The sequence below is a fragment of the Microtus pennsylvanicus genome, chromosome 1, assembly GCF_037038515.1.
Source record: "Microtus pennsylvanicus isolate mMicPen1 chromosome 1, mMicPen1.hap1, whole genome shotgun sequence".
Taxonomy (NCBI): domain Eukaryota; kingdom Metazoa; phylum Chordata; class Mammalia; order Rodentia; family Cricetidae; genus Microtus; species Microtus pennsylvanicus.
Genome location: NC_134579.1, coordinates 114,744,289 through 114,770,019, shown reverse-complemented (window position 1 = coordinate 114,770,019; position 25,731 = coordinate 114,744,289). Strand labels below are relative to the sequence as shown.

The following is a 25,731-nucleotide window of genomic DNA, read 5'->3' as shown; positions in this document are numbered from 1 at the left end:
ACCACTGCCCGGTTGCACTGAAACCTTTTAATGAGTATTTCCCCACAGAGAGAAAATCTTCCTCAAGAGGATATTACTGAGTGGGACAGTGTTTGATGATGGCATAACCCCCTAACAGGCTTCGTGACTCTTGTTGTTGCTTTTCCCCCAAGGGAGGAATCATGGGCATTGAGATCTACTGGGACTGTAACTTGGACAGCTGGTCCCATCGCTGTCGTCCCAAATACAGCTTCCGCCGCCTGGATGACAAGTATACCAATAAGTCCTTGATCCCTGGCTACAACTTCAGGTAACAGTACCACATGTGCCCATGGGCAGAACAAGCAAATAGAAAAGACAAGGTAGCTGCTATATACCAATAGCGGCACACTGGCAAAAACGTAAGTAAATAAAACAACATTGTTAGTCATTAGGGAAATGCACATTAAAACCACAATAAGATAAATCTGTGGGCCAAAGAAGATGGCTCAGTGGGGAAGGGTGCTTGCTGCTAAGCACAGAGACCTTGGTTTGATCCTCAGAACACACGCAGTGGAAGGACAGAACTGGCTCTCACAAGCTGTCCTCTAACTTACACATGTAGGCCATGTGTATGCGTGTACACATGCATGCACACACACACACACACTAAATAATGTTAAAATTGAAAAAAGTGAGAGAATGGCTAAAATTTTATAAAACGGGATGGAGAGATGGCTCATCAGTTAAGAGCACTGGCTGCTCTTTGAGAAGACCCAGTTTTGATTCCCAAAACCCAACATGGTGGCTCACAACCATCTGTAATGGGGTCTGGTGCCCTCTTCTGGCCTGCAGGCATACACACAGACAGAATATTGTCTACATAATAAATAAATAAATTAAAAAAATAAAAATAAAACCAAGAAATGAAAACTTTAAAAAAAACATAATGCAAAAGAATTCCCCTGGGGTCCCTCCCACTCTCAGGAAGTCTCTCATTTTTTCTTAAAGAATCTATATTCGCTCTGTTTAAAAAGTAAATAAAATTTTTAAAAATCAAGCAAAAGAAACTTTGTACACAAATATTCATAGTAGTCTTGCTTATAGCAGCAAAAAAAAAAAAAAAACCCTGGGAAGCCAAATGTCAAGCACAGAGGAATGGCCACCCTGCAGGGTATGTGTGCAGTGGAGAGCTACTCAGTACGAATAAGAAAGGAACCAAGTATCGATACATGGGATACCTGGGAGAGTTACAGGTATTATCTACAGACGTTGGGTTGAAAGGTCGACCTAAGTGGTATGTGCCACGTGACTTGATGCCATTTAGATGATGTTCAATAGGCAAAACGTGGGCTGTTGGGAGGGCTCAGCATGAAGGGTGTGTGCTGCTATGCCCAGTGGCTGAGCTCAAGCCCCAGACAGAATCCAGATGACGGAAGGGGGAAACCACTTCAAAACCCATTACTAGGCGTGGTGGTGCATGTCTTTAATCCCAGCACACAGCAGAGGCAGGTGGATCTCTGTGAGTTTGAGGACAGCCTGGTGCATCAACAAGTCCCAAGCTAGTCAGAGCTACTTAGAGAAACCTTGCCTCCAAACAAACAAACCATTGAACAGAACCCTTAAGACTCATGCATTGTGAGATACGTAAATGATATCTCAATAGAGCACACAGGTAAATCTAACTAGAGCATTTCGAATGGGGGCAAAGTGCTCTGGAAAAATCGAGCAAGTTACTGTGATAGGAAGATGTGGCCTGGGAAGCCTCTCCAAGCAGGAGGCAGGGACCCTGCAGGCATGGCTCCCCTTTCTAGTTAAGAGGGAGGACAGGAGCCTGGGCTCTGAGAAGAAACTTGGGAAATAAACTCACATCTGTGAGGCCCTTTCCCATGCAGTCTAGACTAGCAATTCTCAAAGTGCAGCACTCAGTACCAGCACCACACAGTGACTCAGAATGCACATTCCCGGGCCCGGCCTAGACCTCCCGATTCAGACTGGACAGCAGTGGCCTGTGGTCTGTGTCTTCACAAGTCTCCGTGGCACTCTGCTGTGCACTCGAATCCGAACACTGCCGACGCAGACGCCTATCCTCAGAGCTCCCTTCTGGAACCCGCCTGGGTGCTTGGCATGGTGCAGAGCATCACAGAGCCTCCTCACCCCAACTTAGCAAACACCCACACTGGAACAAGGTCCCCTGGAGACTTTTATTTATTTATGTATTTATCAATTATTATAACATATTAATATTATATATTAATTATACAGCATACTACATATTGATATTTATTTATCATTATATTATCCATTTAGTTCTTTGTACCTGTAGAATATTTTAAACCTTGTGATATTCTACACAAACATCTGGCTTCCTCTTTTTCCTGAAAAGCTGAAGCATTTAACACAGAGTTTAAAAACTTTAAATAACACTGGGCCCATATGCCGTGTGACAGCATTGGCTGGAGCTGGGGAGAGTGTGTATGTGGCTTTGGCGGTGTCACTGCCCTTGCCACTTCTTTATGTCCTTCAATGTGACTTGCATCTTTTATGCCTGGCCCCTGTGGAGATCCGGGTTAGAGAGCCTTGATTCAGCATCACTGCTCTGGGTCAGCGGCGTTTCATCCCGGGCTCAGGAAGAGGCTCTCGGTGCAGGTCACTGTTTGATTACCCTCGCTGGATAGGACGAGGTTCTGAAGAGGCCGTGGCCATTGGCAAGAAAGAGAGGACACGATGAATGGTCCCCCGACTGTCCTGGGCATTTTTATTTAGCAGTCAGCCAAAGCATGCAGGGCAATGTACCAATCAGACATTGGCCAATGTCCTCCTGTTCTCTGAGCCGAACCTGAGAACATCCGCCCCTGGTGGGATCGAGCTCTCCAGAGGCCTGAAGGGTTATGACGTCAGTTTTCTTTTAGAATAGAATGTTAGCAAATTTGTTGTTGAATGAGCACCAGGAGAACTCTTTGGCCAAAAATAAATTGTGGAGCTCTGATAGGCAAGAGAACAAGTTATTTTCAAACAGCATCACAAAAGAGAAGGAAATTACAGGCTATATGAGGAATTTGGGAAAATATAGCTTTCTTTTTTACAGGAAGTTAAAGAGTTCACATTATATAACTTTGTCCTCAAGAAAAAAGATTTATGGGGGCTGAAGCAATGGCTCAGTCAGTAAAGAGCTTGCTGTGCAGGCAAGAGGACGTAAGCTCGGCTCGCTGGCACCCATGTAAAAAGCCAGGCCTTGTGGTGTTTGCCTCATATCCCAGTGCTGGGCAAGCAGAGACAGGAGAATGCCTGGCTTGCTGGGTAGGCAGTCCAGCCAAGCCAGTGAGCAGCAGATTCAGGGAGAGACCATGTCTGACCAAATAAAATAGGGAGTGGTGGAGAGAGATTCCTGATACAGCCCCCTGGTCTACACACACACACACACACACACACACACACACACACACACACACATGCACAGCACACACACTCAATAAAGAGGACACACAGAAGATCCTCCTCTGGTAAGCCTAGCCCTAATCCTCACTGATTTATGTGTGTGATACTGGGGTATAAGATGTATTTCTCAGGTCAGGCGGTGGTGGCGCCCGCCTTTAATCCCAGCACTTGGGAGGCAAAGGCAGGTGGATCTCTGTGAGTTCAAGGTCTACAAGAGCTAGTTCCAGGACAGGCTCCAAAGCTACAAAGAAATCCTGTCTCGGAAAACAAAACAAAACAAAACAAAAACAAAAAACAAAAAAAAACCATTTCTCAGGTCCAGAGCATGTATGGATAAGGATTAGTTTCCTGTGGCTACTGAAACAGATTGCCACAAACAGCTTAAGGCCAGAGGGGAGTCAGAGGGCCTTGTCTTCTCTGAAGGCTTGGGGGTGGGGGGGAGGTCTTCTCTTGCTTCTCCTGCTCTGTCAGCTCCAGGAATCGCTCACCTTACAGCTGAACCACTCCAATCTCTGCTTTCATCCCTGAGTGGTTTCTCTATGGTCTTTGAGTCTCATTTCCATCCCTTTAGTTTATAGGGATGCTGCTAACCAGGGGATGCAGGATTGCCCAGAAGCAGGGAAAGCTCTTCTTGACATTTGCAAAACCATGTTTCCAAATAAGATCAAATTCACAGTGACAGCCTGGGGTCAGGGGCTTGGACCTATCTTCTTGGGGTCCACTATTGAATCCATTAGGGGCAGAAAAACATTCTTGTCCAGGGTTCCTCCTTGACCTCCCAGCTGCCTGTACTGACACAGACTCCTAGAGCTTCTCAGACCTTTTGAAACCCGTCTATGGCATTCAGGCCCAGAGGCCCCCCTTCAGAAAAGTCTCCCCGCATAATCCTTGCCTCTGTAGTGATTTACAATGGCAGGAGCCCGGAAGCAGAAATCCAAGTACTTACAAAATTAATTTTCCCAGGAAGAACAACCACAAGCATGGAGTGCTGACGCATGCTGGCTTGTGTGTTGGAAAGTGAGTCATTCCACAGAGCAGGAAGGAGGGGCCGGTCTCGAATGAAACAATCAGATTCAAGACAAGGGGAACCCCTTGGCTAGAAGCAGGCACCGAAGTGCCTGAGATTGGCTGATTCGGTCTCAGGGAGTTCGGTTTTCTGTTTGGTTGGTTGGTTTAGTTTGGTTTGGTTTTTCAAGACAGGGTTTCCCTGGCTGTCCTGGAACTTGCTATGTAATCAGGCTGGCCTAAAACTCACAGAGATCCTCCTGCCTCTGCCTCCTGAGTGATGGGATTACGCGTGCACCAGCACCACCTGGCTTTAGTCTCCGGTTTTGAGGACTTTTCACAGGAAGGATCTGGGCTCTTCCGGGTGATGTTCTGGCGGAGCATCTGTCTTCTGTTTTCTTCTCTTCCTACACCCGGAAACAGGATGTGAACAACTCAGAAAAAAATGTGTTTTTATGTAAGATCCACCTATAAAGGACAGAGAGACTCAGGCCTTCTGAGGTTTGTGGTTTTATTGTAACACGTTGGACTGTATTGTTTAGTTGCTGTTTTCTTTTGCTTTTTTGAGGCAGGCTTTGACTATACAGTCCAAGCTAGCCTTGAATTCCTTGTGTAGCCCAGGCTGTCCTTAAATTCAAAGCAATCCTGCCTCAGTCTTCCAAGTGTGGAGATAATAGGTTTTGTTGGGTTCATGGGGGTCGTGCAAAGATGGGGACAGGCCACCAAGGTGTAATAAAACAGAGGCAAACTTTGTTTCAGGAAAAAACATAAAAAAATAAATCTCCATGGGGCTCAAAAAGCTTATCAGCTAGCTGAGAGCACAGCCAGAGATGGACTTGTAAGGCTGTGGCAAAGGCTGGTTTTCAAACCCCTCCTTTTATAGCAAGCATTAGGCATGAACAAAGGAATTTTTAAATCTCAAGGTAAAAATCAGATATAAATTGTGCTTCTTTGCAGTTTCCATTAACAGAGTTTTTCAGTTAGGCTAGTGTTTGTATCTAGTCCATTGTTTTCCCTGGCGTTCCTTGTCAGTGTTTACCAAGGCTCTGCACCTCCCCTGGCACTGCAGGGAAGGGTATGGAAAATGCACAACCAAAAAGTCACGTACATCCCATCATTTAAAAGTTAACTCAGCTCACATCAGTTGCTGGTCACGAGTGGCTGGGGGTATCTAAAAGCTGATCCTCAGTTTGCTGAGTAACCCTAAGATTGCAGAGGCCGCTTCAGCCTCGCAAATAGAGCTATGGGTTGTAAAGTGGAGTAGCCCACTGTTAACCGTCAATCCTTAAGCTGCTGAGAAAGCTGCTGACAGCCGCTCTCATTCTCCTAGGTCTACAACTTTATATTTTTTTTATTTCTACTTGTTTTTGGAATCTATATTTTTATATTCTTATTCTTGAACTCTTCAGTATGTACCACCATGTCCTGCTAAACATGTAGTTTTAAATCTTCCTGATTATTTATGAAAAATAAAATGTCACACACACACAAACACACACATTTAGCTTCTGTACCTGTTTGGGGTGGTTGTGATTTGTGACAGGTTAGCTCAAGGGGATTGACATGGAGAAGTCACTGTCACCGGACTTAAGTCTAAAGCCCACAAATCCCAGAGGATGGGAGCAGACCACCCCACCCAGGGCTGCAAGAGAAGAGCTGGGGGAAGGGAAGGCCCATATTGTGAGGAAGGGAGAGGCAGGCTGGGGAGAGGGCTGAGAGCTGCTGGTTTGAACACTGTCATCAGGCACTGGGCTACAAGAACTTTCGTGAACTGTGTCTGGCCCTGGTCCTACAGGCCTCTGTGTGCCTGAGGATAGAGAAATTCTGGCTGCTATGAGAATTAGAGAGACAAGGCGATGGCAGGGTAGCCAGAATTGGCCTGAAGGTTTGGATGTGGCCTTCATAGGCTCACACAAGATGACCTTCGGTTTGCCTGTGTGGCTAATGACTGGCAGAGAGACGAGTGCAGGATCTAAGACAGCACAGTTATGGAGATCCTTGAACTCTCCCCGGTAGGCAGTAGAGGGCTGAGGCTCACTCTCCTTCCATGCCTGTCAGCACTTGGGAGGCAGAGGCAGGAGAATCTCTGAGTTCAAGGCTAGCCTGGTCTACAGAGTGAGTTCCAGGACAGCCAGGGCTACAGAGAAACCCAGTCTTAAAAGACCAGAACAGAGGGAGACAGGGCGATAAAAGTCTGCCATGATGGCATACACCTTTAACACCAGCAGTTGGAGGCAGGCAGATCTCTGAGTTGGCTTGGTTTACATAACGAGTTCCAGGAAGCCAGGGCTACATAAAAAGAGACCATGTCTAAAAATAAAAAAAGAGAAATAAACACATTGCCTGGAATTACTCTTTAACGTTTCTTTGCTTATTGTTGATCTTATATTGCCTTAAAAGTTGGATGTTTTCAGCCGGGCGGTGGTGGCGCACGCCTTTAATCCCAGCACTTGGGAGGCAGAGGCAGGCGGATCTCTGTGAGTTCGAGACCAGCCTGGTCTACAGAGCTAGTTCCAGGACAGGCTCCAAAACCACAGAGAAACCCTGTCTCGAAAAACCAAAAAAAAAAAAAAAGTTGGATGTTTTCATAGGAAACTAAAAGCCAATTTTTGTTCCTCTGTGATGGTGGAAGCAGGTGAGGTAACCTGAGGACGCTCTTTGGTTCCAATTGGTCAGAGAGTAATTCGAGGGCTGGACTGTACTCTCTCTTCTGCCAACTGTGCAGGCATCAAAAGCCGATGAGGAAGACTGGATTGGCTGCTGGTTTGCTCTTTCTCCCCAGAAAATACCAGCACGTTCAGCGATACTGTTGTAAATGTGGCTGCTTTTCTTCCATAGATACGCCAAGTACTATAAGGAAAACAATGTGGAAAAGCGGACACTGATCAAAGCCTTCGGGATCCGCTTTGACATCCTGGTTTTTGGCACGGTAAGTCTCTCCTTCCTGTGACTGTCTAATTGTGGATGCAGTGAGGCATGAAAGCTAGCGGCCACAATCAGGAGTTGGCTCCGTGTAATTCACTTGTGGAATGACAGGAGGAAGAAATGCATTTGGGTTTCTCCTGATGAACAAACCATCTGAAAAAAACATGGAATATAACTGAGGAAAAATTCAAATATCCAACCTTTGTTTGACTTTTTTTCTGGGCCAGGCTTTTGCTACAAAGCCTCGAATTTTCAATCCTCCTGCCTCATCCTTCTAAATGCTGGGATTTTAGGTGTGCACCACTACACCTAGCTCTAATATTCAACGTTCAGATACTTTAATACTGAGCTAGAGAAATGACTCAGAGGGTGAAGGGCAAGCATGAGGAACTCAATGCAGACCCTCCAGAATTCAGGGAAAAGGCTGGGCATGGCAGTGCATGCGTGCCTGTAATCTCAATACTGGAGGTAAAGAGAGGAGGATTCCAGGGATTGTGGGCAGCATGGTCTACTCACCAAATTCCAGGCCAGGAAAGGCTACATAACTAAGACTCTGTCTCAAAATACATAAGGAGGAAGGAAGGGACAAGAACTAATAAAATGTAACTGAGCGAATGGAAAGGCCACTGAGAGTGGACCTTGCAGAGACCAATAAGAACCCATATGGGTGTGGACATATCTACTCCCCAAGTTATCCCACACTATGGGAGAGTGTGTCTGAAACCCTCATCTCATGTGGAGGTTCTCCCCTTACTGACCACATCTCTCTAGAGCATTCTAGATGACAGAAAAGGGACACATGATGTCTTGTGGTCTCTGTGACAGTTGAGCACTCGAATGTGTGCCTCAGTGCCTTCACCGTCTTCTGCACCGACTGAAAGTTAACAAGAGAAGGGCCAGGTCTGAGTTCAGCTGAGTAACACTTCCCGCTCTGTTTCAGGGAGGAAAATTTGACATCATCCAGCTGGTTGTGTACATTGGATCCACACTGTCCTACTTTGGCTTGGTAAGAGATTCTCTTCCCCATCCTTAACGAAAGTGATTCAGGCTGGGCAGTGGTGTGCACAGCTTTAACCCTAGCACTTGGGAGACTGAAGCAGGGGGATCTCTGTGAGCTTGAGGCTAGCCTGGTCTACACGGTGAGACCCAGTATTGAAACACTTGGAAATAACAACAAAACGAAAGAAAGAGAGAGAGAGAGAGAGAGAGAGAGAGAGAGAGAGAGAGAGAGAGAAGAAAAAATGTTGATTTGGTGGGAGAGGTCTCACTGGCGTGGTGTTTGCGGTCCACAGGCCACTGTATTCATCGACTTGCTCATCAACACATACTCAAGCGCCTTCTGCAGGTCCGGCGTCTACCCCTGCTGTAAGTGCTGTGAATTCTGTGCGGTCAATGAGTACTACTACAGGAAGAAGTATGAACTGGTCATGGAGCCGAAGTCGGTAAGGCATACTGCTCCTGTTAGACACCCCCCCACACACACACACAGATTCCTCTAGGTAGCTAAAAACATAGATCATTCATCCCTAAGTGGGTAGGTTCCTTGATAACCCCAAACAGCTGTCTCTCTGATGAGTTCTTTGGTTTTGAGAAAGAAAAGAAGCAAAAATGGAGAAACTAGAAATACAAGGAAGGCAATTTTTTATGTTCTGGCTTTTGTCATTTATTAAATTGGCACAGTCCCTTTCTGACCCCATATAATACAATGGCTTCAGAGAACAAATCATTTGGCAGTGATAATAATATTTAAATAGGAGTGTTTAATATCCTGGGTTTTCCATTTCTCCATACATTTTTAGAGAAACCTTTACACAAGATGCACATAGTACATGTGTTAGGATGGGTCACTAAATTTCGTTAAATTATTGATAATGTTTGTTAAATTAATAATCAAAAACTAGTTTAGAAATAGAGCATTTGCTCCATGTGTGAGGCCTGGGTTCGATCCCCAGTAGTGCTAAATAAATGAATAACTAACAGGAAGAACAACATCTACCCAATGTCCACTGGATGAATGGCGAAAGACGCCGTAGTAAACAATTCTCCTCACTCAGGTATTATTAGCAAGGAAGAAAATAAAGCCGTTGGCTACTTAAATACACACACACATCACTCTCTGAAAACAGTGAGGTTATTAATTTCATTGCACAGAAGGCCGAGGCAAGAAGAATAAGGGTTCCAGGTCAACCTAGAGATAAGAGCAACAAACATACCTGGAAAATTAGATGTGGTGCCTCATGTCCTAGCGCTGGAGACGCTGAGGCAGGTGGATTGCCACGAGTTCAAGGTTAGTCTAGGCTACAGAGTAAAACCTCGTCTCAAAAAAAAAACCAAAAACAAAACACGCACACACACTCATATGAACGGAGGGAGGGAGGCGGGAAAGACTGAGACTGGCCACTACTTTGTCTGGAGTCATACAGAGTACATGGTCGAGCTGGGATTGCGCCTGAGGCTGCCCGGCCTCTGAATTTGTCACAACAGCTTAGGTAATGACATCAGCAGATATCCAAGATGCTTTGTCCACAAAGTGAATAAAAGATTCCCAGTTTATAGCCTAAAAAGACAACAGCACACGCAATCTCTGCCTGTACAGTCTCCACATGTACATTTCATACACATAGATACACACACATGCACATGTGTGTCCTGGACCCACACAAGAGTGCTGGCAGCAGTGGGTGCTGGTGACTTCTAGCCAAGAGCCTAAGGTAGGGGAGAAGCCACACCTGTCCTGTTTTGATTTTTATTACTTTGGACTTTGTGAGTTGGGTCCACCCCACTCACTTGCCTGCTCCCCAGGAGAAACTGCTGGCTCCTTGAAAGAAGGTTACTTATTTTCCCCCTGGGAGCATTGCCGTCCTTTTCCAGCAGTCGAAAGCACAGTTCATTGTTTATTGTCCCTTGTCCTCATGTTCATGATGGGAATAAAAGTCCAGCCAAGCTCAGCGTGGTGGCACTGGCCTGCAATCCCAGCAGTGGGTAGACTGAGGCAGCAGGATGGCGGGTTTGAGGCTAGTCCAGACTAGAGAATAAGACACTGCCTCAAAAAAGAAAATAAGGAGAGAAGAAAGGAGTGGGGGGGGGAGTGAAGGAAGAGAGGGAGGAAGAGAAGGAGGGAGGGAGGGAGAGAGGGAGGGAGGAAGAAGGGAGGGAGGGAGGAAGGGAGAGTTTAGTTTACCTTTGTAATTAAAAACTCCACACGGCCCCACTCATATGAGTGAAATTTAACAAACACATAAACAATTTAAGGACAACACCACAGCCCCCAGCGTCTAAGGACACTGAACTCAGGAGAGCCCAGCATGGGCCATTACACTGTGCTGGGGCCTCGCTGGACTGCGGCCAGGACGGCTCTCCAGTTAGGGCACGTGGGATTCTGTGTCTGACTCCCCTTTAGGTCTTGTTAGCTTGCTTGTCATGTGGTCGGTGAGGTGAGCAGATATCACGTATGTCAGCACCGGCGATTCCTGTAACCTGCACAGGGCAGACTTTTACCCTTCTTTTCCTAGACGTTAAAGTATGTGTCCTTTGTGGACGAGCCCCACATTCGCATGGTGGACCAGCAGCTGCTCGGGAAGAGTCTGCAAGTCGTCAAAGGCCAAGAAGTTCCAGTAAGTGAAAACATTTCGTCTTTTTTTAGGAGATTTTTCTCTTAAATATAAACACTTGTAGATAGTTATATAAATCACAGTTGATGAATTTTAACGAAGTGAACATACTCACGGAACCAGCACCCAGATTGAAAAATTAGTTGTCTGGGAGCTGATGAGGGGGTAAAATGGCTCTGAGGGTGAAGCCATTGCTGCCAAGGCTATGACCTGAGTCATGGGGAAGGAAAGGACCAGTTTAGGCACGTTAGTCTCTGATCTCCTGTGGTACATGTGCGCAGGCATTCACACATGCACACACAAGCATGCATACACACAAAAATAAATCTAATAAAATGATTTAAAATGATATGTTTTGGACTAGGGGGATAGCTAGCTCATAGTAGAGTTTTGGGGTTTTGTTTGGTTTGGTTATTTGTTTTTTGAGTCAGGGTTTCTCTGTGTAGCCTTGGCTATCCTGGAACTCACTCTGTAGACCAGGCTGGCCTCGAACTCACAGAGATCTGCCTGCCTCCACCTCCCGAGTGCTGGGATTTAGCAGTATTTTTTTTAAGTAAATCTTTTTTTTAAAGATTTATTTATTTGTTTGTTTATTATGTATACAGTGTTCTGTTTGTATGCTTACTGGCCATATGAGGACACCAGTCTCATTACAGATGGTTGTGAGCCACCATGTGGTCGCTGGGAATTGAACTCAGGACCTCAGGAAGAGCAGTCAGTGCTCTTAACCTCTGAGCCATCTCTCCAGCCGGATTTAGCAGTATTTATCCAGAGGAGGAGAGACTGAATATTCCAGAAGTCCCTTTTATGCCTCTCCTGAATTGCCATCTTCCCTTGTAAACAGTCCCTTATCCTACATCTAAAGATTAGATTTCAGGTTTTTGTTATTGTTCTTTTGAGGCAAAGTCTCACTATGCAGCTTTGGATGGACTGGAACTCATAGAGATCTACTTGCTTCTGAATCCTGAGGGTAGGGCTGGGATTAAAGGTGTGCCACAACACCCAGTTTAAGGATTGGTTTGATTGATTCTAGACTTTTATAAAAGTCCAACTGTACAAGCAAGGTACAGCTGTCTACACCTGTAGTTCCAGCACTCGAGAGGTTACAGGGAAAACACTTGGACACAGGAGTTCAGACCAGGCTGGGAAACCCAATGAGACCCTACTGCTAAAGAAAATTGAGTTGTATAGTAAAGACTCTGAGTGGACACAGTCTGTTGAAAGTCTGACACCTGTCACTCAGACTTTTAGTGAGTTATCTGACATTGCATATGGTGATAGTTCATTCTCATTTTTGTATAATTTCTGCTTCATAAACATTACCCATTCCAGCATGGAAGGTCATTTGGGAAGTTTCTAGTGTGGGGGCAAATGCTAATCATGCCATGATGGCAAACATCTGTTGGATGATTGCCTGAGTCACGGCCAGCATATGTTTCAGTGTTAAAAGGTACCAAGAGGGGCTGGAGAGATGGCTCAGTGGTTAAGAGCATTGCCTGCTCTTCCAAAGGTCCTGAGTTCAATTCCCAGCAACCACATGGTGGCTCACAACCATCTGTAATGAGGTCTGGTGCCCTCTTCTGGCCTGCAGACATATACATAGACAGAATATTGTACACATAATAAATAAATATTTAAAAAAAAAAAAAAAAAGGTACCAAGAATCAAAGGGCTGTAAGCATTTGTGTTCCCCACGGTTCCGGTCACTGGGCATCTTTGCCAGCTGTATTGATTTCTGTGGCCACAACCAGTGACCACAAACCGGGTGGTTAAACAGCCGGTTTGCACTGCAGTCTGGAAGCCAACGGGCTGAGGTTAAGGTGTTAGCAGGGCTCTGGTTCCCCCTGGAGGCTTCGGGGAAGAACCCTCGGTCCAGCCAGCAGCCACAGCCCTGGCTAGGCTACCAGTGTGGGAAACACAGGCTTCTACCTCATCTCCCATCTCAGCAGCCAGCTTGTCTCTGCCACAGGTTTTTGGTAAATGTTTTAACAATGTAGTTATTCGATTCAAGAAAATTCCCTTTTGTGCTTAGCTTGTTTTTTTAATCATAAATGGATGTAGAATTTTAAAATATTTTTTTTTCTTCTCTTGAAATAATTTGTGAGGTATATTTTTCCTGCTATGTGGTGAATTTCAATGATTGATCTAAGTTGGGGGATCCTGGACCTTGAATATCTGGGCAGATGTGGTACTACTGAGAACTACAGCCCATGTGACTTCGGGACAAAGTCTTGGTGAGCTGCCAGGGAGAATCCTCGGCTTTCTAAGCTGCTGGAACTTACTGGTTACCATGGCTAGGTGTTGTCGTCATTACCGCTGTTTTTACTTTTTTACGTTTGGGGAGCCCACCACCCAGCTCCCAAATAAATACACACACAGAGGCTTATTCTTTCTTATGAATGCCTGGCTTTAGTTTGGCTTGTTTCTTGCCAGCTTTTCTTAACTTAAATTATCCCACTCCCCTTTGCCTCTGAACTTTTGTCTATCTCTATTTCTGGAGCCCTTTTTTGACTTCTTACTCCATGACTTGCTGTGTAGCTGGTGGCTGGTGCCTGAGGTTTTCCTCTCTTTCTCTTGCTCCTCGATTTCCCTTCCCAGATTTCTCCTCCTATTTATTCCCTCTGCCTGCCAGCCTCCTTTTTCCTGCCTCACTATTGGCCCTTCATCTCTTTATTAGACCAATCAGGTGTTTTAGGCAGGCAAAGTAGCACAGCTTCACAGAGTTAAACAAATGCAACATAAAAGAATGCAGCACATCTCTGCACCATCAAACAAGTGTTCCACAGCATACACAAATGCAACACTTCTTCATCTAATATTCCCCCACAGCTAGGAATGCGTGTAGGCATGTGTGCATGTTTGTGTGAACGCATGTGTGTGTAAGTGTCTATGGTCTCTAGAAGTTGAAACTACTTGTCTTCCCCAATAACTCTCCGCCATTACTGTTTCGAGACAGTGTCTCTTACTGAACCTGGAGCTCCCTAATTCTGCTGGTCTGGCTGGCCAGTGAGCTCCAGAAAGCCTCCTGTCTCTGTGTCCTTGGCACTGGGACTTGAGGTGCACCCAGGGCGGCTTCTTACGTGAGCCCTGGGGACCTAACACAGGTCCTTATGCATGCGTGACAGGCACTCTACCCACCAAGCCAGCTCCTTATCTTACAACTTTCCATTTTAATATGATGTGCTAGTCTTCGTATTTATTCATAGATTTGGTTAATATTTAGAATTTTTATATCTCATCTTGGGAGGAACTGATCAAAATTCTCATTTCTTATAATGTCCTTGAGGAATTTGGGTAGAAAGTGAACTGTTTGGCTGAGTGTGGTAGTAAATCCCTGTAATTCCAGTGTTTGTGAGGTACAGGCAGGAATATCAGGAGTTCAAGGCCAGCCTTAGATAGTGTGTTTGGGGTCAACCAGGGCTACAAGATACTCTGTCTCAAAAAAAACAAAAACTAGTTAGTATTTGAGGCGCTACACGTTTGCCACTTGATGGGACATAATTCAGTGATGTTCTGTATGCTCCAGTGCCACCTAGCCAATGGCACCAACTCCAGAACTCTTGTATCTTCTCAGAAAGAAACCCCACTCCGTCTGTAGCCCCGTCCCATTTCCAGCTGCCCCATAACTACTCGCCTACTTCCTGTTGGTCTGTCTGCTCTATACATTTGCATAAGGTGGGTCACACGCTGTGAGATCCTGTGTCACACTTCTTTCGGTTAGCACGGTGCTTTCAAGGCTCATCCACATGACTGTTTGCCGCTGTTTCAGTCGAGTTGTGGCTCAATAGGATTCCTGGACAGACAGACTGCCTGCCTAGGTCACCTTTTGTTTTTCTACCCATTAGTTGGTGGATCCTGGGGTTGTTTCGGCCTTTCATAAATAGTGCTCCTGCGACCATTCACGTATTCGAACTATGCGGTTTGAATGACTTGACTCAGGTCTTCACCCAGAATAAAGGCGCATGCCACATAGACTAGGCATGACAATTGCGGCAACTTTAGGAGCTAACGAATGAGTATGGCAGAGTCTGGCAGGCATGGTAATAGTAGGACTGAGTCAACAGATACCATCTGCTGTGTACTGGGCACTGCCCCAGGCCCCACAGTATGTAACAAGTAAACATCCTTCCTACTTTCCCTTGGAAGACAACAGTCACCAAAGAAACATATTAACTAGCGAGATCTGTTTCCAAGGGGGAGGCTGTCCTCTGTCTGGGAGTGATGGAAGCACCCAGGAGGAGACACACCCTCCAAAGGCAGCCAGGGCAAGGGGCCAGGTCCCAGTTGATACCTGGCTTTTCTGAATTTCCTTTTCCAGACATAGCTTGTAAGACAAGCGTTTGTCTTACAAGAGGTTCGTAACATACTAAGGGCAGAAGCAGCTGCCTAGTCCTGATACAGTTAAAGAAGTGATAGCTCCTCCAGTCTCTGTAATAGGAAATGTGATTACATAGGTTGATACAGCTTTCAAACCTAAAACCCAAGGGATTGCTGTTGTTGAAGGATCTGGAACCTTGACTTTTTCAGAGGCCTCAGGCGGATATCATGAACCTGTCTAGGCTGTCCCTCTCTCTCCACGACTCACCTCCCATTCCTGGACATCCTGAGGAAGTGCAGCTGCTGCGTAGAGAGGTGACCCCCGGGTCCAAGGACAGCCCAGGCTGGTGCCAGTGTGGAAACTGCCTCCCGTCACGGCTCCCAGAGAATCGCAGGGCCCTGGAGGAGTTATGCTGCCGCAGGAAGCCGGGACCCTGCATCACCACCTCAGAGCTCTTCCGGAAGCTCGTGCTGTCCAGACAGGCCCTGCAGCTCCTCCTGCTCTACCAGGAGCCCTTGCTGGTGCTGGAGGACGAGGCCACCAACCGCCGCCTACGACACTGTGCCTACAGGTGCTATGCCGTCTGGCGCTTCGGCTCCCAGGACATGGCGGACTTTGCCATCCTGCCCAGTTGCTGCCGCTGGCGGATCCGGAAGGAGTTCCCCAAGACTGAGGGGCAGTACAGTGGCTTCAAGTATCCCTACTGACATGGCTGTCACACTATGGTGGCTCAGAGCAGCTTCTCTTTGCAGACCGAGAGCCACATTTTCAGACAAAGGGAACTCAGGTTTCCTCCCGTGTAAGCTCTTTGTGTGTTGAAGACCCCGATTAGATCAACCTGCAAGAGCACAAGCCCTCTCTACAGGGATGAGAACCTGGACCTGAGCCTGGAGTCTGAGCCTGGGCTTTAAAGTCTACATAGGCTTCTCATTTCCCAGCCTGCTTTCCCTGAACTAGCCTGAGACAAGACTGAGACGATGTAGGTGGATGTCTTGTAAAAGTTTACATAGCTCCATGGATGCAAAGGTCTAACCCTAAAAACAAACCCTTTGGGATTTGAGAATGCCCTGAGAGATAAAATAGATGGCTACCAATTCTCTGTCATCCCCTTCCCCAAACCAAACCAACCTTCAAGACCCAAAGACATTGTTTTCCCCTCCCCATTACAGGCAGCTCTGGGCTCCACCCAGTAGGGGGTGTGTCCTTACATCTATTCTGGGACCTTGTTTTAAGAGGCTAACATCTTCCACTTCCTGTCCTTGGACCTCTTGCTGAGGGGAAGTCAGCCCAAGTAGAGAGTCGGCTGTACGTGGTGCCTCTGTGGTGCCTCTGCCGTAGGGAAACCCGAGCTGCCTCTGCCAGCTCACCGCCTCTAAGCCCAGCTTCCACACGTGGAGAGAAGCTCCCTTCAGGTGATTCCAGACCCTGCTAATGTGGGACTGAAACTGCAGGGGACAGGCTAAGCGCCAACTGCGCAGTCAACCCAGAGGAACACCTTCCCGTCTTACGTTTGAGGGGAGGGGGCTTGGCACGCAGCAACGGGTGACTGGGACAAGAGGAGGACATTGAGGCCTGGAGTCGCTGCAAAATGCAATGCTCTCTTGGGCAGTTGTAAGAGGATTCATTAACTCAATTTAGAAGCCATCAAATCTAACTTATACAAGGTATAGTCTGATCCTCATTGCTATCTGAGGGTTCCAAGTGACTATTGTCAGAGACTGGTAGAAGCCACCTCTGTGTCTTTGACGTCCTGGACTCGAGTGTGGAGGCTGTCTGAGCGCTCCTTTCAAAGGCAGCCCAGACGGCCAGGGGCAGAGTGATTTCAGTGCCCAGAAGGCCGAGGCAGGAAGGCTGGGAGTTCCAGGCGAGCCTGGGCCTCATGGCAAGACCATGCCTTTTTTTTATGTTCGAGTGTTTTCCTGCACCGTGTGCATGCCTGATGTCTGGGGTGAGTAGAGGGTGTCAGATCCCCTGGAACTAGAATGGCGGGCGGTTGTGAGCCACCAGGTGGATGCTGGGAACTGAACTTGAGTCCTCTGCAATAGCGGCCAGGGCTCCTAACCTCTGAGCCAACTCTCCAGCTTCAAAACTACGTCTTTAAAAGCATAAAATAATCGGAATCATTAAAAAGAGGGGGGAGAGGGGCTAGAGGGTAAAAGCATTATTTTCTGCGCAAACATGAGGACAGCATCCACAGAAAGAGCTGGCTCAGAGGGGGAAGAACTTGCCACCCGATCTGATGGCCTGAGTTCAACCCCTGGAGCCTGTGGGGGCAGTGGAGAACCAGCTCCTAAAGGTTGTTCTCTGACCTCCACACATGCTGCACACGCGTACTAATAATAAAATAAATTTAATTTTTGAAGAAAGTCGGTCCCCTTCGCTGTCTTCTACCCTTGCTGAGCATATGCGAGGACAGTCACAGGTTTGGGGTCCTGCCTTGTGCAGGACAGAGACTGTGAGGATGGTCTGAGGCCTTCACGGCTACTCCAAGACAGTGTGAGGCTTTTAAAAGCTAGAGGCAATAGATGTAAGTTGAGGGGGTGGGGCTGAGATGGCTTAATGAATGACGGTGCTTGCTGACAGCTGCAGGGCCCGCCTGAGCCACACTGTGGACAGAGAGAACCGACTTCCACAAGCTGCCTCTGACTTCCACATGCGAACACCGGCACATGACCATCCCCTAAAACATGATGTAACTTTTGAAAACAGAGACTTCTCCTGTAGTGCTATAAAACAGCACGGAGGAAACCTATTTTTTAACCCCAGAGTTTTATCTGGCTTTAAACTCAGGGATCGTACCAGCTGCACTAGCTTGGATTTTCATCTCTCCTACCTTTTTGGAGATATGTTTAAGAAGTGGGCTGTATTTGACTTCAGAGTTGAGCTTTTTAGTCTAAGGATACTACAGGCATTCGGTTCTGTGGCCTCAGCCTTTGTCCCGATGCCTCCTTCCTAGTGTCCTCACGTCACCTTGTGGAGGCCTCAGTGAGTCACTAATCTCTGGGTCTTCCCAGTGTTTTCTCCTGCTTTGGTCGCTGGTGCTCTGGTGAGGGGAACTCTCTACTTTGTGTATAAAATGACACTTGCTGAAGCTGGGCCCATGTGTGTATCTTACTGCATAGGTAATGCCATGGTCTGGGGCCCATTTTGCAGGATCCAGTTCCTTGCTGTTAGATACATTCGGTTCTGTCCACTACCCAGTACTCATGCCTTCTTCCGGCAGAAGGGAGAGATGCTTCTTGATACAGATGGCGACTTCATGCAAAACTTGAGATGGATCTGTTTCTCTCTTTCAAGGGAGCCATCTTCTAAGCCTTTCCTAATTTCAGGTTGGCAATGTAAGTTTTCTTAACTGTTTTAGTAATAAAAATTGATTTAAATTCATTTATTTAAGTCTTCTCTTTGATTTCTTTTCTTTTTTTTCCAGAAGAGTCCTGAGTCTCAATGATTTCATTCATTTTTCCTAGTAGATGAGGCTGCTCCTCCTGAGGAAAGACAGACAGACAGATAGAGATACAGATAGATATCGATATAAATATAGATAGTGGTCAATGATTTGAGCACTGGGAACTTGCAACCTGTGGTTGCAGAAGGCAAGCGATGCTCTGAAGTCATAAATGGGAAAATCTGACCTATGTGGGGACATCGAGAGTTCTACCTGAGAAAGGAACAGTTTAGCTAACCGACGCAGAGGAGCATAGAGTGGAGCAGGGTGGAGCATTCTAAGTTGTGCTGAGCAGCATGTGACCTGCAGGGGGGGGGGGACACACGGGACGGACCATGATGCTCTGGGACAGGGACCATGATGCTCTTCACAGACAGCAAGCCGTTCTGTTAAAATCAGCCATGAAGGGTTGTAAGCAAGAGCCTGATAAGATCACATTTACTATTTAAAAGCTCACTTTGAGCATGGTGGCACACATCTTCCAGTACTTAGAGACAGAGACAGGCAGATCTCTGAGTCTGAGGCCAGCCTGGTCTGCGTAGAAAACTCCAGAGCAGCCAGGGGAATATAATGAGACTCTGTCTCAACACACACATACACACACACACATAAAAATGAAAAGCCATTCTGAAGCTGAGGCTAGACCTCACTTGATAAACTTTGGGGCCCCAGGTTCAAGACTTAGTACTGAAAGAAAAAAAATTACTACATAAAATTGAATTCCCAGCAACCACATGGTAGCTCACAACCATCTACAGTGAGATTTGGTGCCCTCTTCTGGCCTGCAGGCAGAACACTGAACATAATAAATAATCTTTAAATAATCTTTAGAAAAGAAAAGATTTGATTGATTTTTTTTTGATGTTTGTTTGTTTGATCATACTGTGTAGCTCTGACTGTCCTGGAACTCTGACCTCACAGAGATCCATTTGCGTCTGCTTTTCTGCCTCCTAAGTGCTGGGATTAAAGGTGTGCACTGCCATGCCCAGCAAAAGATATTCTGAAAGTATTTTCAGATTCTTCTCTCTCTTTCTGTCAGTGGCACCAGGCGGTTTATGAGTCAGCCATGTGATCCCAGAGTTCTCAGTGATGTCTCCTCCCCCAGGGACTTTCCTTTCTCAGCTAGCCATTGTTGGGTTAGCTGAACCACAGCCCGGAAGTCATTCTAATCAATCCCATATGTACAGATAGATAGATGGGGAGATAGATAGATAGATAAACAGACAAACAGACAGACAGACAGTTCCCATATGTATATCAGATAGATAGATCCCATGTGTACGATAGATAGATCCCATATGTACATTAGATAGATAGATAGATCCCATATGTACATTAGATAGATAGACAGATAGATAGATCCCATATGTACATTAGATAGATAGATAGATAGATAGATAGATAGATAGATAGATAGATCCCATATGTACATTAGATAGATCCCATATGTAAGATAGATAGATAGATAGATAGATAGATAGATCCCATATGTACATCAGATAGATGGATGGATAGATAGATAGATAGATAGACAGACAGACAGACATATAGATCCCATATGTACATTAGATAGAACTTAGATAGATAGATAGATAGATAGATAGATAGATAGATAGATAGATAGATAGATCCCATGCGTATGATAGATAGATATATAGACAGATAGATCCCATAAGTACATTAGATAGATAGATCCCATATGTGTGATAGATAGATAGACATATAGATCCCATATGTACATTAGATAGAAGATAGGTAGATAGATAGATAGATAGATAGATAGATAGATAGATAGATAGATAGATAGATAGGAGAGAGTCATTCTGTAAGTTCTGTTACTGTAGAGAATCCACCAAAACAACATTGAATACACATTTGGGTAGATAAAGAATAGCCCAGCTCTTCACTGGAATATGAATGTATCATGGATAAGGACAAACTCAATCACTGAGAGATTTCAGAAAAGGTTAGCAGATTCTTTTTTCTTCTTTTTTTTTTTTTTTGTTTTTGTTTTTTTTTTTTTGTTTTTCGAGACAGGGTTTCTCTGTGGTTTTGGAGCCTGTCCTGGAACTAGCTCTTGTAGACCAGGCTGGCCTCGAACTCACAGAGATCCTCCTGCCTCTGCCTCCCGAGTGCTGGGATTAAAGGCGTGCGCCACCACCGCCTGGCTAGGTTAGCAGATTCTTATATCCAGAAATCTAACAAAGGCTCTCATTTAAGTTTTCTGATACCGATTTGTTTTGTGTAGGTCAACGAAATTGTGCTGAACAAACATTCTATGCCTGAGCTGCATCCTTAGCCCTTAGTTTTTGTTTTTCTGTGTGTGCTCATGTGGCACATATACACACGCAGGTGCTCATGGAGCCCAGAGGATTGATGCTGAACATCCTGCGTCATCACTCTCCACTGTATCCCTTGAGACAGGGTATCTCAGGGAACCTGGGACCTTGTTGGCCTTGAACTCACAGAGACCCGCCTATCTCTGCCTTCTGAGTGCTGGGATTAGAGGTGTGCATCACCATTGCCCAGCTCTTCTTTTTAATATATTTTTGACCTGCAAGTTTCTGAGCCATCTCTCCAGTCCCCAGTCCTTAGGTTTTTTTTTTAAAAAAAGACTTACTTATTTTTATTTTATGTGCATTGATGTTTTGCCCACATGTTTGTGTGAGGATGCCACATTCTTTGGAATTGGAGTTACAGACAGTGTGAGCTGCCATATGTGTATGGGAATTAAACCCAGGTCCTCTGCAAGGGCAGCAGCTCTTGACTGCTGAGCCATCTCTCCAGTCTGAGTCCTTAGTTTTTTAAGACAGGTGTTGCTATGTAGCCCAGGCTAGCCTTGAGCTCTAGCTCCTCAGGACTCCAGCTCCTGAATGCTGAAACTGCAGGATGTGTGCCATCATGACCTGTTGTGTGACAAATAATTCTGGGAATCTAATACTTGGGTTTAATAGTTCCCTAAAGAAACGAAAGCAGAATTGTTCTATGAGTCATCAGTTCTGCTAGGCACACACCCTCGGGCTGAAGCAACGAATCCAATAAAAACAACCGGATCCAGGAGGTTTGGGGGAAGGGAAAGAATCTGATCTAATATATTGTATAAAGTTCTCAAAGAATAAATAAAAAAATTAAAGTAAAAACAACCTGGCAGGGCTATAGTGGTACAAACCTTTAATCTTAGCACTTGGAAGAGGCAGGCAGATCTCTGTGAGTTCGAGACCAGCCTGGTCTACAGAGTGAGTTCCAAGACAGCCAGGGCTACACAGATAAAACCTGTCTTGGAGGAAAAACAAAACAAAAACCCCAAAGAAAGGAGGGGATTTTCTTTCTGTTTTGAGACAGGAACTCACTATGTAGATCAGACTAGCCTCCAACTCACAGGATACTACTTCCTCCTCCTCTTTCTACCCTCTTCCTCTTGGTGTAGGAGGTCCTTCTGTCTATGTGTTGCTTTCATTGCTTAATGAATAAAGAAACTGTCTTGGCCTTTTGATAGTGCAAACTTGGGTAGGCGGGGAAAACAGAACTGAATGCTGGGAGGAAGAAAGCAGAATAAGAGAGACGCCATGGATCCGCCAGAGTCAGACACTGGGAATTTTACCCGGTAAGCCACTGTCACGTGGCGATTCACAGATTAATAGAAATGGGTTAAATTAAGATGTAAAAATTAGCCAATAAGAAACTAGAGCTAATGGGCTAAGTAGTGATTTAATTAATACAGTTTCTGTGTAGTTATTTCAAAGCTAAGCTAGCTGGGCAGCTGGGACGAACAAGCAGCCCCTCCTCGCAACACCCCTAGGCTTCCTTTTCTTTTCAGAATCTTGTTATCTTTCCTTCTGAGCCTCAATCCTGGCCTTGGCTCTGCTTGTACACTATGCATATTGCGTATTAACATATTTCATTTGGAAATAGTCTACTAGAAACTATCCCTTGGTCAGGAAGCCAGGAAAAGGGGAGAATCAGACATTTTAGGAATGACAGAGAAGGTACTTACAGAGGTGGGATAGACCAGTTGTGGGGAAGGTACCAACCTTACTCTTGGCTTTGTTGGTGTGGGACTGTGGGGTGGACCTTGCCTGAGGTACTGGTTTGGTCTTCATCCAGCAGTTCCTCAGACAGGGCACTAAGGGCCAAGTCCAGAGTTCAGCTCCCTGAACGTGAGCCAGGCTAGTAGGCAGGTGAGCAGATGTGCCCGGAACCCGCCCACAAAGTCCAGGACTCCTGCATGTTACAAGAGTAGTTTTGCTCGCTCAGGTTCACCTGGACTGGCTACTGTATCCCTGTAAGCAAAGTGGCTCTGTAACCGAACATAATGGAGTCACATCTTGGTGAGTGTAAAACCAAAATAACAGTCAGAGCATGAAAGATGGGAGGGTGTATTGCCTGCAGCAGGCAAGGAGACCAGGGTTATTTCCAAAGTGATAAATAACCTTGTGGAACAAAGAAAACATGAGGTCTATACACATCACACAGGGCTGGGCCTATTTCTAGGCATGCTCCCTTAAGGAGTCTGTTCCTGAGCATGCCGAGTTAAGGAGTCCATTCTTGAAGACGCTCAGTTTAAGGTCATGATTTAAAAAAGAAAAGACAGTAGAAGGACTTTTGGGTGCACTTACTTCAGTGTCATGGAGAACCTGGGTAAAAGACCAAAGTGATGGGCAGAAGTGCCTCTGGCTGAGCGTGTGTGCACATGTGAGCACTTTGTAGCACTGAGTTGTTTGTTTCATTTTATATGGATCAGTGTTTGCCTGCATATGTAGGTGAGCATGTACGTGTGTGCATGTGTGTGTGCGTGTGCATGTGTACATGGTGCCATCAGATGTCAGAAGAAGGGGTCAGATGCCGTGGAGCTGGAGTTACCGATGGTTGTAAACCACCACGTGGGTGTTGGGAATCGAACCAGGTCCTCTGCAAAAATAGCAAGTGTTCTTAACCATTTAGCCATCTTTCCAGCCTTGTTTTTGTTGCGTTTGTTTTCCTTTACATTTTTAAAACGTATGTGGTATTTGCCTTGCATGTATACCTTGTGCTCCATGTGTGTGCCTGGTGCCTGTGGAAGCAGAACATGCATCCAGAAGTGAGCAGGGCTGGATTTCCTGGAACTGGAGTTCCAGCCACTTGACAGCTCCCATGGGGTGCTGGGAACCAAACCTGGGTTCTCTCAAGAGCAGCCAGCTCTTTTAACTACCGAGCCATCTCTCCACCCCTTGGTGATTTGCTTGTTTCCTAACATTTTTATTTTACTTTGTGTGTGTGTGTGTGACTGGGTGCACACGTATGTTGTAATATGAGCGGCGGGCTATGTTCCTGGCACCCGGCTGCCCGCACGGCTAGCTTTATACCCGAAATAATTACACGGAAACTGTATTCATTTAAACACTGCTTGGCCCATTAGTTCTAGCCTCTTATTGACTAGCCCTTACATATTGATCTAACCCATTTCTAATAATCTGTGTAGCCCCACGAGGCGGCTTACCAGAGAAGATCTTAACCTGCGTCTGTCTGGAGTGGGAAAATCATGGCGACTGACCTGACTTGGCTTCTTTCTCCCAGCATTCTGTTCTGTTTACTCTGCCTATCTAATTTTCAGTCCTATTAAAGGGCTAAGGCAGTTTCTTTATTTAACCAATGAAATCAACACAAAACAGAAGATTCCCACATGACGTGTACCATGGTGTACACACGTGTGAAGGTCAGGGGACAACAGCGTTCACGAGACGGATTCCTTTCAGTAGCATCTGGAGAAAACTGTGAACACCCACTCTTTGTCCTTAGAGACAAGGTCTTGCCATCTAACCCAGGCTGGACTAGAACCTGCTATGTGGCCCAGAATGGTCTGGAGCTCATAAAATTCCAAAGACGGGGGCTATCCATCCAGAGCTCTGCTCTGAACTACAGAAACCTGTCTAGAATTCATCTTAGTTTTCCTATTTGCAAAAGGAAGAGACTGGACCAAACAGAACCTCTTGGGCTCTTTTAATCTCAAAATGTTCTCTCTGTTGTATAAAATGGATTTGATTTATGCTTGACGTTAAGCATACACAAGGTGCTTAGCGCGCCACCTGGTAAACGGTCAAGAATCTGCTGGCGAAAGTCCACACCGTGGCTTCCAAGGCCCCACCCGCTCTGGCCACTGATGACCCCTCAGAGCCTGAGCACCACCGCTTCCTTCCTAGCCCACTGTGCTCAGTTCATTCTCTCTCTGTTCCTGGAGCACAGCAAGCTCATCCCTGCTCACGACCTTCATCCTTGCTGTTCTCTTTGCCTAAATGTCACCCCCCCACACACACACACACAAACACACGCAAGATTATCAGAATAAATGACTCAAACATGCCTCTTCCGAGATAACAGATACACAGAGAATGCAGCACCCTGCCAGGAATGTACTTTCTCTTCTAGGACGTACATGGAGCATTTATAAAAATAGGCTGTCACGCATCAGGCCATGTACATCACAGTGTTCAATATAGCACAGGACAGGTTCTTCAAGTACATTTCAATGAAACTAAAAATAAATTTTCAAAAGACATATTTCAAAAAATACTTGGAGCCCCTATAAGTTATTGCTAAACGATTCCTGGAAAAAAGTAGAACCAAAGATAATGAAAACACTACAAGTCAAAACAGGTAGACACAATTAAAGAGATCCTTCAAGCAGAAAGAAGCTCACAGCTCTAAATAATTCATCCGGGAACTAGAAAGATAGGGGAAAAGATAAGTTAAACATTCAACATAACACATTGAAGAATAATAGAACCAACTATAAGAAATAAAAGGGAAATACTAGGGTAGAAATCAGTGAAATGAAAGTTTGAGAAAACAAAACTAAAAGCTGGTCATATAAAAAGATTATTAATATAGAGATGTGTCTAAGAAAAACAACATCACAGAAGGTCTTTAAAGTACCAAGACTGCTCCAAACACGGCTATGAACCGGAGCACTTCCCCCGGCTGCCTCTGACTTATCTGCATTGTCTGCTCTCTGCGTCTTGGCACTGAAGTAAAAGCCCACTAAGGCAAGGACTTTT

General features: G+C 45.7%; 1 protein-coding gene across 2 annotated transcripts in view; it reads left to right on the top strand.

Annotated features, from left to right (window-relative positions):
- The window catches only part of P2rx7 (purinergic receptor P2X 7), a 40,318-nt gene extending 21,676 nt beyond the window's left edge, over nt 1-18,642 (top strand). For both annotated transcript variants that reach the window (XM_075979801.1, XM_075979811.1), the window contains exons 8-13: nt 153-289; nt 7,240-7,330; nt 8,267-8,332; nt 8,619-8,768; nt 10,839-10,940; nt 15,465-18,642. In XM_075979801.1, the coding sequence (XP_075835916.1) occupies nt 153-289; nt 7,240-7,330; nt 8,267-8,332; nt 8,619-8,768; nt 10,839-10,940; nt 15,465-15,962 (1,044 nt within the window). In that variant the 3' untranslated portion in view covers nt 15,963-18,642. The remainder of the gene's footprint in view (nt 1-152; nt 290-7,239; nt 7,331-8,266; nt 8,333-8,618; nt 8,769-10,838; nt 10,941-15,464) is intronic.
- The last annotated feature ends 7,089 nt before the right edge of the window (nt 18,643-25,731 follow it).